Source organism: Capra hircus, chromosome 7 (assembly GCF_001704415.2).
Source record: "Capra hircus breed San Clemente chromosome 7, ASM170441v1, whole genome shotgun sequence".
Lineage (NCBI taxonomy): Eukaryota > Metazoa > Chordata > Mammalia > Artiodactyla > Bovidae > Capra > Capra hircus.
Window position 1 is genome coordinate 105,414,772 of NC_030814.1, and position 12,100 is coordinate 105,426,871.

At 52.9% G+C, this 12,100-nt stretch overlaps 1 protein-coding gene across 1 annotated transcript; it reads left to right on the forward strand.

Annotated features, from left to right (window-relative positions):
• On the forward strand, positions 10,237-11,766 carry LOC102181916 (endogenous retrovirus group K member 19 Pol protein-like). Its single transcript, XM_018051756.1, has 2 exons — positions 10,237-10,989; positions 11,562-11,766. Exons 1-2 carry the CDS (start codon positions 10,242-10,244, stop codon positions 11,630-11,632), a joined length of 819 nt encoding a protein of 272 aa, XP_017907245.1. The 5' UTR covers positions 10,237-10,241; the 3' UTR covers positions 11,633-11,766.

Consider the following 12,100-nt stretch of genomic DNA (forward strand, 5'->3'; position numbering starts at 1 on the left):
CAAGCAGTGTGGATACATACCACAGGACAAGCGGTGTGGATACATGAGTGTGTGTGTGTGTGTGTGTGTGTGTGTGTGTGTGTACACACGACAGGACAAGCAGTGTGGATACATGAGCGTGTGTGTGTGTGGCGGTGTGTGTGTCCACACCACAGGACAAGCGGTGTGGATACATGAGCGTGTGTGTGTGTGTATGTATACACACCACAGGACAAGCGGTGTGGATACATGAGCGTGTGTGTGTGTGTGTGTGTACACACCACAGGACAAGCGGTGTGGATACACGAGCATGTGTGTTGGGTGGTGTGTGTACACTATGTGTGGAGTCAGATATGTGCAATGGAGGGTGTGTGAGTGGATTTGGAGGTGTGTGTGCAAGGATATGTGTGTGAGTTTAGGCGTGTATGCGTGTGTATGTGCGTGAAAGTGAAAGTCGCTCAGTCATGTTAGACTCTTTGAGGCCCCATGAACTATACCGTCCATGGCATTCTCCAGGCCTGAATACTGGAGTGGGCAGCCATTCCCTCCTCCAGGGGATCTTCCCAACCCAGGGATCAAACCCGGGTCTCCCGCACTGCAGGTGGCTTCTTTACCAGCTGAGCCACAGGGAAGCCCAAGCGTGCTGCAGTGGGCGGCCTATCCCTTCTCCCGCAGATCTTCCCGACCCAGGAATTGAACCGGGGTTTCCTGCACTGCAGGCAGAGTCTTCAGCAACTGAGCTTCAGGGAAGCCCTACACGTGCATGTGTGTATGTGTATGTGTGTGCAAGCGTTGTCTGTGTGCATGTGAATGGATGTACACATAAGTATGTACATGGGTTTGGGTGTGGGGTATATGTGCATATGAAGGCGCTGGGGTGTGACTGTGTGCACATGTGTGTGTGAGAGTCTGGGTGGGTTGGGAGCCTGGCCCAGGCTGCCCCGTGCCAGGGCAAGGAGTTCTTCCTCCCAATAGCTGAGATCACCCGTGCCCCATCCTGTCATCAGGCAGCACCGCCCCGAGAAGATGTGCACAGCCCTGGGCAGGGATAGATCTGGGGCTGTCTACTCCAAAATTTCCCCTCTACCACCCACAGCACATTAGTCGCAACATCTGAATTAGGAAATGTGAGTATTCTCAGCCAGGGCAGTAAAGGGACTGGTGCTCTTTTGGGTGGTGTGCCCAGGACGCCTTGCAGCCACCGCTCTCAGCTGCATGTGATGTCCCTAGGGAGATGGAACCCATGCCTGGGCAGAAGTGCTGCCGTCTGAGGGGCTGGACTGTGGTCTCCACGTGTGTGGCCAACTCTTGCTCCTCGCCCACTCCAGACCCAGCATATGGTGCGTGTGCTCTGGGTGAGCCCCGGCTTCTCATCCAGGTGTGTGGTCCTTCCGTCTGACTGCTGAAGCCTTCCTTTTGGTGACAGCCAGGCTGTGCTGGCGCTAGTAAGCATCATGCTCTTTTTCATCCTCTGTGATTCCCCGTGCAAGAGTTAACTAGCACCGCCTCAGCACAGGGTGCAACAGCGAGTGCTGGGACTGCGTCACTGCAGCCAAGGGGCCCGCCAGTGAGTCCCAGGTCGCAGCGTCCTGTCCCTGTGAAAGGTCAGCAGCCTATGCCCTATCCACTAGGCACTAGAGAGTGCTCCTTTCACCACGTTTGGGGCCACCCTATGACCTTTTTACTCTTCTCCCAGTCTTCTGCTCCAATCAAAGACCCTGCCCCTTTCACACACCTGGGAGAAGCTTCCCAGCATGTGGGACTTTAACGTGTCATCCTGGGACCTGAGGGACCCTAGTGAATGCACTGTCCACATAGTCCCCCTGGAGGGGCACAGTGGTAAAGAAACCATTAGCCAGAATGACTTCACAGAATTCAAACCTCCCACCTGCATTTCTCAAGCAAGGCACACCCTCTGTGGGGCATGCTAGTTTCCTGCGCTCTCCCAGCTCCACCAGCTGCTTCCTCCCTCCAAGGGGGAGGGACTGTGTCCTCATCAGAGCACCCCAAGGGTTAGCTAGGAAGGGCGCGGGGTGTGCACGCCACGGGGCTCCCTTCGGCCCATCTGCGGCTGGCTTTGAGAGGCCCGAGGCCCCAGGTGATACCAGGAGCCCTGTTCTCAACGCACCACCCAGGGAAACTTGGGACGAGTGGTGAAAGACTGAGGAGGCTGGGTCAGATGTGGAATTTCTCCTGGAAGGACAGGAGCTGTGGCACCCCAGATTTCCTGCAGGCCAGCAAGAGTCCATCTTCCTCAGTCCATAGAGTGAACTGGCCACAGGCGGCCCAGGGCCTTGCCGTGGTGAGAGTCAAAAACATACAGTCTTAGCCGAGAAGGAGCATGGGGCCGACGGCCTCTGAGTCCACCCTCCGTATCATCCTATCCTCCCGCCCCCCGAGGCGGCTGCCACTCCGAGCTGCTCAGGCCGGTTGAGAAGCAGGGATGGGAGAAGGGAAAGTCCAATGAGGCTGTTACACTGTGTCACCCAGGCCCAGGCTCCGTTCGAGATGGTGACTGCTACAGGTGGGCCTCCACCCAGCTCCTCGCTTCAAGGGGCGGCAGGACACTCACACCCGCGTGCCTCGGACCCCGTCCTCCCCGAGTGCTGTCAGCTCCTCTCCAGGTCCTCGCTTCAGCCCGTGCAGTGCTTTCTCACAGCCAAAGCAAGGCTTTGGGCCAGGTTTCCACTGAGGAAAGGGAGGCTGCTGCCCACCCTCCTTTCCTAAGCCTGGCTCATCTTCTCTTTGAGTGACGGACAACACCACAAGAACTGAAGGAGAGGCCGCCCAGCAGGGTTGAGGGGGCAGCAAGGCACCCAGTTTCACCCCCACCCTTGGCAGCACTGAGGCTCCGCAGAGGTGGAGCGAACTGTCCCAGGGCGGCCCAGGGCCTCGCCGTGCTGAGAACCAAACACACAGCCTTACCCGAGAAGGAGCATGGGGCCGATGGCCTCTGAGTCCACCCTCTGGGCACCATCCAGTCCACTGTCCCGCCCTGGTCAGGCGCTGCTCCCAGCCCTGGTCCTGTGTCTTCAGGCCTTCACTGCAAGGGGCCAAATAAGTTTCAAAAAGGGAAACCAGCACTAAAAAGTAGGAAAATTCACAAATACAGAACCTGCAAATAATAAGGGGCCACGATAACCAGATAACGTACCAGTCAACAAATTATTGGTTTGTGTTTACTTTCTCTCAGAAAGGATCATGCTGACTTAAAATAAAAACATGTATATGGAACGCTTAAAATTGGAAAAAAGCTTAGGAAACTCTGTCTTGTGGAGAAGGAAACAAACCAGGAAACTGGGTGAAGTCACCTCAGGAGGCTGGGCCAAGGCCAAGTGGGCATGTAAATACCCACTTTTGTCATATCTCTGGATGGATGTGGGCAAGCTGAAGAGTTTATGGGAGAAATGGGTTTTTTTTTTTCCCACCTGCCACCTTCCACGCAGAGCTGTCTGGAGTCTTCCTTTAAGGTGCTAACTGCGTGCTGCTTTTCTGGAGCTCTCTTGGTTCTTCCGTGACCCACAAACATTGGAACTAAATGTGTGCATGGATTAGGGATGGTTCCATGGTCCTTGCAAATGTTGGGTGCTTCTTGCTGACTTTTGTTATTTATAATTAAAAATACAAGGAGCTGTGTGGAGCTTTGCAACACAAGTTTTCCTTCCCTGGAGCTTCTGGATCAGTGTTTTGATATTGCACGGCAAACTTAAAACACTGAATTTACTGTAAAACCAACAAAATAAATTGTAGCTGAGACTGGCCCTAAAACAGCCTGTTCCTTGACTACCTCTGTGAAAGTCACAGTTTAAACATATGGTGGTAAGTGCATCATTAGATTTATTTGAAATCAAGCTTGAAATCCATAACCTCCTCTCTGGGATTGTTCCTCAGTTGCAATTTTTATCTTATTTATGAGCTGACTATTAAACACTAATTCCCGAAGAACCATCTGCAGTAGTAACCGTGCAGACACATTCTCACCAGGCACCCTTGCAGGGTGGGAGTCTGCACACCTCCTCTCTAAAACTGATGTTTGCTTTTTAGTACACCTTGGAGCGATATTCTCAAAACCTATGTTAGCAGATATTCTTTGTGAAAGGAAACAAGAGGGGAAATTTATGCTGGAAAAATAGTTTTCTTCCCTAGTTACTTTTTAATCTTTATAAGGACATGGAAGTTATTTTCAGACAAAACTCTGACTTGTAGACACAGCTAGAGTGTGTGAGTCTAGAAACCCATGCTCCAAGGACCGTAAGAACCTTCTGGCCACACATGCCCTGGGGAGCAATGGCCACCGTGGGCTGCTGGCCAGCTTCCTGTCTTCCTGTGATGTCACGAACATTTGTAATGTTGTGCAATGTTTCTGTGTATTCAAGCTTTGGTCACATGAACTTTCTTCCCTTGGAACTGGGCCCAGAAGGAGGAGGCTGTGTCTCAGTTGCCTTTGGTGGCCACTCCGTGGAAGCAAGCCTTCCATCGCACAGGCTCCAGGAGCACGTGCTAACTCACTTAGATCAGTGTGGGAGAGTTGCTTGGGGACTTCATCCCCAGCAACTCAGATGTAATTACACAGTTATTTCTTCACATGTGCGTTTGTGTGCGCACACAGAGGCATACATACCCAGAGGCACACGTGTGCAGGCAGACTCAGGCACGGGATGCTCATGGAGACACACACATGGAGAGACCTGCAGACACACACAGAAACGTGCAGACGCACACAGACACATGGAGACCTGCAGGCACATGCAGGCAGGCACGCACACAGCACATACTCCACGCACCTTGTTGTTTAGTTTTGGGGCAGCTTGTAAAGGATGCATAAAATATCTCACAAACTAAATAAGTTACAAGAAAGAACATTTGGGGAAAGTATAATGGCATCAGATTGGAGGTAGGAACAAGTTAACAGAAAGCATCACTCACCGTGTGCCTGGGTGAGGCCTCCTGTGTGATTATCCTGCATGTCACAGGTGAGAAGCTGGATGCCCAATCACCTGTCCTGGCATCTTTAGATGGTGTCTCCATGTGGAGTACAGGCCCCTCCATCAGGAACCGCCCCACCCCCACCCCAAGCCCTGCTGGAGCATGGCACCAAGCAGTGCCTGGCACATGTCGGAGTCACTTGGTGAGAGAACAGGATTCCTTCCCGAGGGCTCTGTGGGCGCACTTTGCTCCCATAGCCTGTGTCTGGTGTCTCTCGTGCCCCAGATGAATACGGAGGCTTTGGTGTTAACAGAGGCCATTGGTGGAACATTGTGGGCTGTTCTCTTGGGCCCAGATATGGTTTGGAGATCAGAGAGGGTATTTTAAGGAGGGATGTGGGGGAGCTCATGTTAGGACACCCCCTGTGTTGCCATCTCTGCCCTTTTTGTTCAGAGCAATGATTGGTAGCCAAGAGACCTGTCCCAGCTGGGCAGCCCTGTGCCAGGCATTTCCTTCCCTCTCCAGGCCTTCCCAGCCTGGCCATCTGGTTAGTAAGGGCCAGCTACTTCTTGGACCCTAAGTGAGCTTGTTTTCCTGATCAGGCCAGCCTCCACGCTCACACAGGAGGAACAGAGACCACAGGCAGGACCTCAGACCAGAACAGGTGCAAGTTCTCAACTGGCAGAGGCCATCTGACAGCCTGGAAAAGTTATCGTGGAAAAGAAGAAAAACTAAGGTAGCTGCCTACCTAGTGAACAGGCTTCTCATGGGGCAGGTGCCTGATGAGGAGCCCGCCAGGGTCTCTAGCAATTATCCTGAGACTCCCCTGTTTGTTTAAATCCTTATCTGTCCCCACCCAACAACTGCAGTGTAAAACCCATAGGATCTGAGACTTTCTCCAAAATTATTGATATTATTGATGACTGAGTTGGAGGCTCCATCTCAGGTGCACACAGGGTCTCATCGGCAGCCTGAGTGAGGAGGAGCAGCCCAGGTGAGGTGGAACAGGCGGTGAGACAGAGGCCCCAGAAGAGGAGAAGGCCCAAGGCCTGTGCGTGTGTGTTTCACTCTCTGAGCAACAGCACGCTGAGCTGAGTCACGGCTGTAGCCCCCCAGGGGCAATATGGAGGTGCTCAGCTGTCACTTTGGTTGTGTCCATCCAAAGCTCATCAAACACTCAGTGTCCTTTAATTAGGACAAGAGCAGATCCTGTGAATCTTTCCCAGCCTCTCCAGTGGCCCCCGCGGAGTTTAATTGAGCTGATTGTGGTCTCTGTTACTACTACATACTTGACTCTGCTGCAGGAGAGTAGAAGCAACCAGTGACAATATGGAAGCAAAGGGGTGCGGTTCTTCCAATAAAATTTCATTTATGAAACAGGTGGCAGCCAGACGTGGTCCATGAGCCATAGTTCATCAGCCCCAGTCCTAGATCACCTCATCAGTTTACACACACCCTTAGATCATCCTGAAACAAACACCCTTCCCACACCCTCACAGTCCTCTCCACTTGCGCCTTCTCTAGCCTCCCAACCACCGCCCGGGAACCTCCCCCTGTAGACATGCTCCTATCCCTGTCATTCACGGATACCTAAGATCTACTGTGAGGTGCTTGGAGGTTCCACTCATGACAGCTACCTGTGATGTCTTTAGAAGGGACTGAACAACAGGATCAGGATGGGCTCGCTCCTGCACAGAGGTGCAAGCTCACAGTTGGGCTCTCTGCAGTGAGGAAGGGGAGGCCTGGGGGCTCCTGACCAGCGTGGGACTCTGGGTGCCGACAAAGGGCTGCAGCCCTGGATGCCCATGAGCTGCTGACAAACTGCTGGGATGTGACGGGGCTTGCAGTGGGTGGCAGAGGGGCCTTGGCTCAGGAAGACATGCTGGAACTTCCCTAGTCAGAGACAGCAGGGGAGGCCAGGCCCAGGGACTGGGAAGTCACCTTGAATCCCAGTTCCTTTTGGCAGAATCCAGACTCAGGTCCCCAAATACTGGAGGGGCACCCGGTGGGCTCTGTGGGGGCAGAGCAGCAGCAGTGGAACCTCAGGGTCTGAGCTGTAGTCTGGAGGAAAGAGGGAAAGGCCCAGGTCCCGCCTGTTCTTCATGCCTCCTCTGACCCGGGTGATGGGTCCAGAAACGTAATTTGGAAAAATCCTCATGACATCACTGTAACTAGACAGGCCTGCTGCTCCCAGGAAGGGTGGAGCTGCCCTCTTGTCCCCTGGGGTGGGCCAGGACCTTTGGGGCCATCAGAGATGACTCACAAGAGGGCCAAAGGCCCACAGCCAGGCCCAGCCTTGAGTTATGCTGCTTCCTAGGTAATCGTGCCTGGGTTCTGCAGTGGGGGGGGAGAGTGGGGGAGGGTTCATTTGTTTAGGTAACCCCTGGGTTGGCTGGGGCTGACATATGCATCACCTCCTTTAACTTGCCCCCTCTTGCTGTTGGAGGGGTTCCTATGCCCCAGGCTGATTGCACTCCCTCTGGGCAGGAATGGGACTCCTGAATGAATGAGAGGGTGGTGCATGAAAGAGAACCAGCTGTACCAGAAGGAAAGTGAAAAGTGAAAGTGTTAGTTGCTCAGTTCTGTCTGACTCTTTGCAGTCCCATGGACTGTAGCCCACTGGGCTCCTCTGTCCATGGAATTCTTCAGGCAAGAATACTGGAGTGGGTTGCCATTCCCTTCTCCAGGGGATCATCCCAACCTGGGGATCGAACCTAGGTCTCCTGCATTGCAGGCGGATTCTTCAGCATCTGAGCCACCAGCTGGAGAGAGGCTCAAGTTTGCTCCAGGCTGTCAGGAGCTGGGATCTCCCAGGTACCCCCAGCATCTCATCCTTTGGACTAGTGGGTCTTGCAGCCCTAACTTGGCCACCATGTTCCACCCAGGCCCTGCCTCACTCTTGACTGGGTTCCACACACCAAGGATGCTAAACTCATCAGCCCCTCTTGGCCCTGCCCCACCTAACCAGAGACCCTTCCCAGGCAGGGTCCTGTCTCTCTCTACCAGCAGTTCCTGGCCCCCTGCTCCTACCCTCTCCTGCTATAGAAGCTTGGCCAAGACCCCAGCCTACCTGGACAGCTCCTTCTCTGAGCTTAGCTCAGATTGTTCCTTCGTGTAACCCCCTGGCCCACTGGACCCCAGAGTCTCATCCCTCAGAAGGCCTGAAAGGAGGTGGGCTGCTGTCTAGGGTCTCACTCAATGCTGCTGCCTCTGGCTCTGTATCAATTCTTGAAAGCCTTGGAAAGTCCTGAATGGTAAGATACTCAAAGTGTCTGATTTCACATATCCTCAACAGACTTCAAGAACAGGAGTGGCAGGACCTCTTCTTACTTCTCTGGAGTAAGCCTGTATTAGCATCCAAAGTGGGCTGCCTGAGGGCAGTGGTGGTTTTCTGGGTACCCTTCACTTAGAGAGTCAGTTGAAAGAGGAGGCTGAGCAGCAGCACCCAGCACAGCACCAGGAGCTTCTGGGTCACGAAGGAAAAGGCTTCAGGGATGTAGCGAAGATGGCAGAGAAGGGAGTGACACCCTCCAGTCCCTGAGGCCCTCCAGTCCCTGAGGCTCAGCCCTTCAGAGTCTAGGGCTCAGGCTGGCCCCACTCCCTTCACATGGGTTTCAAGGTATAAATACAGATTCCTGGGCCCCACAACAGGCCAGGGCCAGAACCCTTGTTGGGACCTAACAAACGCCATGATAGGCTTCAGGGACTAAAGTAGGACTCACGGGAAAAGCTGAGTCATTGCCCAGTGAGGTCATCCCCGCGGATGCCAGGACTTGTCTAATCAGCATACTCCCAGTAATCTGGTTAGAGTTTATCAGGAGGTAAAAGACATCCCCCTGCAGCCAATAGCCAATTAGTAAATACCAGGAAACCCCTGCAGCCAATAAAGATTAGCCAATTAGTAAATACTAGGAAACTCCTGCAGCCAATCAGCCCTTGCCAACTCTCTGTTCTAAAAACCTATAAATACTGCTGTAAATCTGGGCTCGGGGCTCCTTGCTCCACTCCACTGCATTGGATGTGGCGGGAGCCCTAGCTCGAGCTAGAAATAAAACCCCTTCATGCTTTTGCATTGCTGTGGATGTCTTATTCTTTCAGTTTTGGGGACTCGGACTCTGGGCATAACATTTGGGGGCCCGTCTGGGATCTCTTTAACTGGGAAGAATAACACTCTCCCGGTAGAAGGGGTTTCCTCACTAGGAGGAAAGATATTTGAACACCGGTGTTAAGTCTGGTTAAGTCCAGTGTAAGGCCGAGGCCCAGCATACTCACTGGAAGGCAGCTGGCTCTTTTAAGGCCTAATCAGAGGTGAATTAGTTGTCCTAGCCAGTGTAAGACCGAGGCCCAGTGGGCCATGCTGGAAGGCAACTGGCAGCCAGCATAAGACCGGGGCCCAGCATTCGCGCTGGAAGGCAGCTGGTTCTGTGAGGGATTGGGAAGGAACGTCTCCCCCGACTCCGAATCTGGTGGGCAGTGGACGCCCTTCGGTGAGATAACATTGGGAAGCTAGACAGCAGTAACCTGGGAGAGACCCAGTTCTGTGTTTTCGGCCGATATTTGTTTGTCTTCTGTCTGTCGCCTTTCTTTGTGTGCCGGCGCCATGTGTTCATTGCGAGCTCCGTCATTATGGGTCAAAGCTCTTCCACCCCTTTGTCTGTAACGACTGACCATGAAGATCGGGAGAGTCAGAAGAAGAAGCCGATACTCCAGGATCCTCTTTATATCCTAGCCTGATTGACTTAGACACTGAGATCTCACCTCCCCCATATATGCAGCCACGCTTGTCCCCACAGGTACCGCAGGTGTTGTCCGTAGAACAAAGGAGGGACCCAGAACCCTCGGCTCCTCCATGGGAAGGGGGGCCGGCCCAAGGAACTCGCAGAAGGACTCGAAGGGGTGGAGACTTGTCTGAGGACGGAAGCCGGGAGGCTCCTTCATCCACTGTTCGGCCATTCCCTGTCCGGATGGGGCCAGCAAATCCCGGTGGGGAGTGAACATACCAGTACTGGCCATTTTCTACGAGTGATTTATATAACTGGAAAACTCAAACCCCTTCTTTTTCCGAAAAACCCCAAGGTCTTATTGATCTCCTAGATTCTATCTTGTTTACTCACAATCCTACTTGGGATGATTGTCAGCAGCTGTTGCAGGTGCTCTTCACCACGGAGGAACGGGAGCGAATTCTATCGGAAGCATGAAAACATGTTCCAGGAGTGGATGAAAGATCCACCACGCAGCCCCACCTAATCGAGGAGGGGTTTCCTTTGATGCGACTGAACTGGGATTTTGAATGCGCTGAAGGTAGGGAGCGTCTCCAAGTGTACCGTCAGACTCTGATGGCTGGCCTCCGGGCAGCCACCAGGAAACCAACGAATTTGTCTAAGGTAAATTTGATAAGGCAGGAGCCAAATGAGAGCCCAGCAGCCTTTTTAGAGAGGTTAATGGAGGCTTTCAGGCAGTATACGCCCATGGACCCTCAGGCTGATGAGTCACGCGCAGCAGTCTTGCTAGCATTTATTAATCAGGCAGCTCCGGATATTAGGAGGAAGTTATACAGGATAGAGAGGCTGGGAGAACAGTCAATACAGGATCTGGTGAGAGCAGCTGAGAAAGTGTTTAATAACAGAGAGACCCCTGTGAAGGTAAAGCAGTACCCCATGAGTCAGGAGGCCCAACAAGGAATCACGCCACACATACAGCACCTCCTGAAGGTAGGGATTCTTAAAAAGTGCTGGTCCCCATGGAATACTCCCCTGCTGCCTGTGAAAAAGCCCGGGGGAATGGACTTTAGACCCGTCCAAGATCTTCGTGAAGTCAACAAACGGGTGAGTGACATTCATCCCACTGTCCCTAACCGATACACCCTCCTGAGCGGCTTGCCACTAGACTACATCTGGTATACAATCTTGGACTTAAAAGATGCCTTTTTCAGTTTGCCTCTGGCCCCCCAGAGCCAAGAGATCTTCGCATTCGAATGGACTGATGAAGACAGTCAAACTGTAGGACAGCTGACCTGGACTCGCCTTCCACAGGGATTTAAAAACTTGCCAACATTGTTCAACGAGGCTCTAGGCGAGGACCTCTGTGAGTACCGGACTAGCCACCCCGACGTTGTCCTATTGCAATATGTGGATGACCTCATACTGGCCGCTACCACCAAGGAGGTATGCCTAGAGGCCACAGGCGACCTCCTTCAGACTTTGGGGACATTGGGGTACCGGGTGAGTACAAAGAAGGCCCAAATTGCTAAACAGGAAGTCGTTTACTTGGGGTACAAAATAAAACAGGGGCAAAGATGGGTGACTCAGGCTATGAAAGAGACTATTTTACAGATCCCCGAGCCAACCACTCCTCGGCAAGTGAGGGAGTTCTTAGGGACTGTTGGGTACTGCAGGCTATGGATCCTGAGGTTTGCTGAAAAGGCCCGGCCTCTATATGAAGGAAGTAGAGAAAATAAGAACTAGACTTGGACTGAGCCAATGAGGTGGGCGTTTCAGGAACTCTGGCGGGCATTGCTAGAAGCCCTGGCCCTAGCTCTCCCTGACTCGGCTAAGCCATTTCAACTGTTTGTGGATGAAAAGCAGGGAGTGGGAAAGGGAGTCCTGACACAGCAATGGGGACCTTGGAGGCGGCCTGTGGCATTCCTCTCTAAACAGCTGGACCTGGTAGCTGCTGGATGGCCGCCCTGTCTCCGTATCATCGTGGCTGCTGCTCTCCTTGTCCATGACACTGACAAGTTGACTTACAGACAGCTTCTCCTGGTCTACACTCCCCATGCCATAGAAGGGATCCTCAAACAGCCACTGGGTAAGTGGATCTCTAATGCTCACTTAGCCCATTACCAAGCCCTGCTGTTAGATGCTCCCCAGATACACTTTCAGACACCTTGTTTTCTAAATCCTGCTACTCTCTTGCCCATCCCGGAGGAGGATGGGCCTCTCCATGACTGTGTTGAAGTATTGGCTGAGGTAACTGCCATACGAAGAGACCTCAGTGACATACCATTAAAGGACCGTGAGCTGATACGGTTCACAGATGGGAGCAGTTATATAAAGGATGGGCAGAGAAAAGCGGGGGCAGCCATAGTAGATGACACTGGGAGGGTCGTCTGGGCCGAGGCCTTGCCTCCTGGAACATCCACCCAAAAAGCAGAATTGATAGCTGGGACATAAGCACTAGAGAGGGCGAAAGGAAA

Excerpts from the sequence above, each read along its gene's own strand:
- LOC102181916 (XM_018051756.1), top strand. The coding sequence starts at position 10,242 with ATGGCTGGCCTCCGGGCAGCCACCAGGAAACCAACGAATTTGTCTAAG. Across the intron at positions 10,990-11,561 it reads GGCTCTAGGCGAGGACCTCT|CTGGACCTGGTAGCTGCTGG; the intron begins GTGAGTACCGGA and ends CTCTCTAAACAG.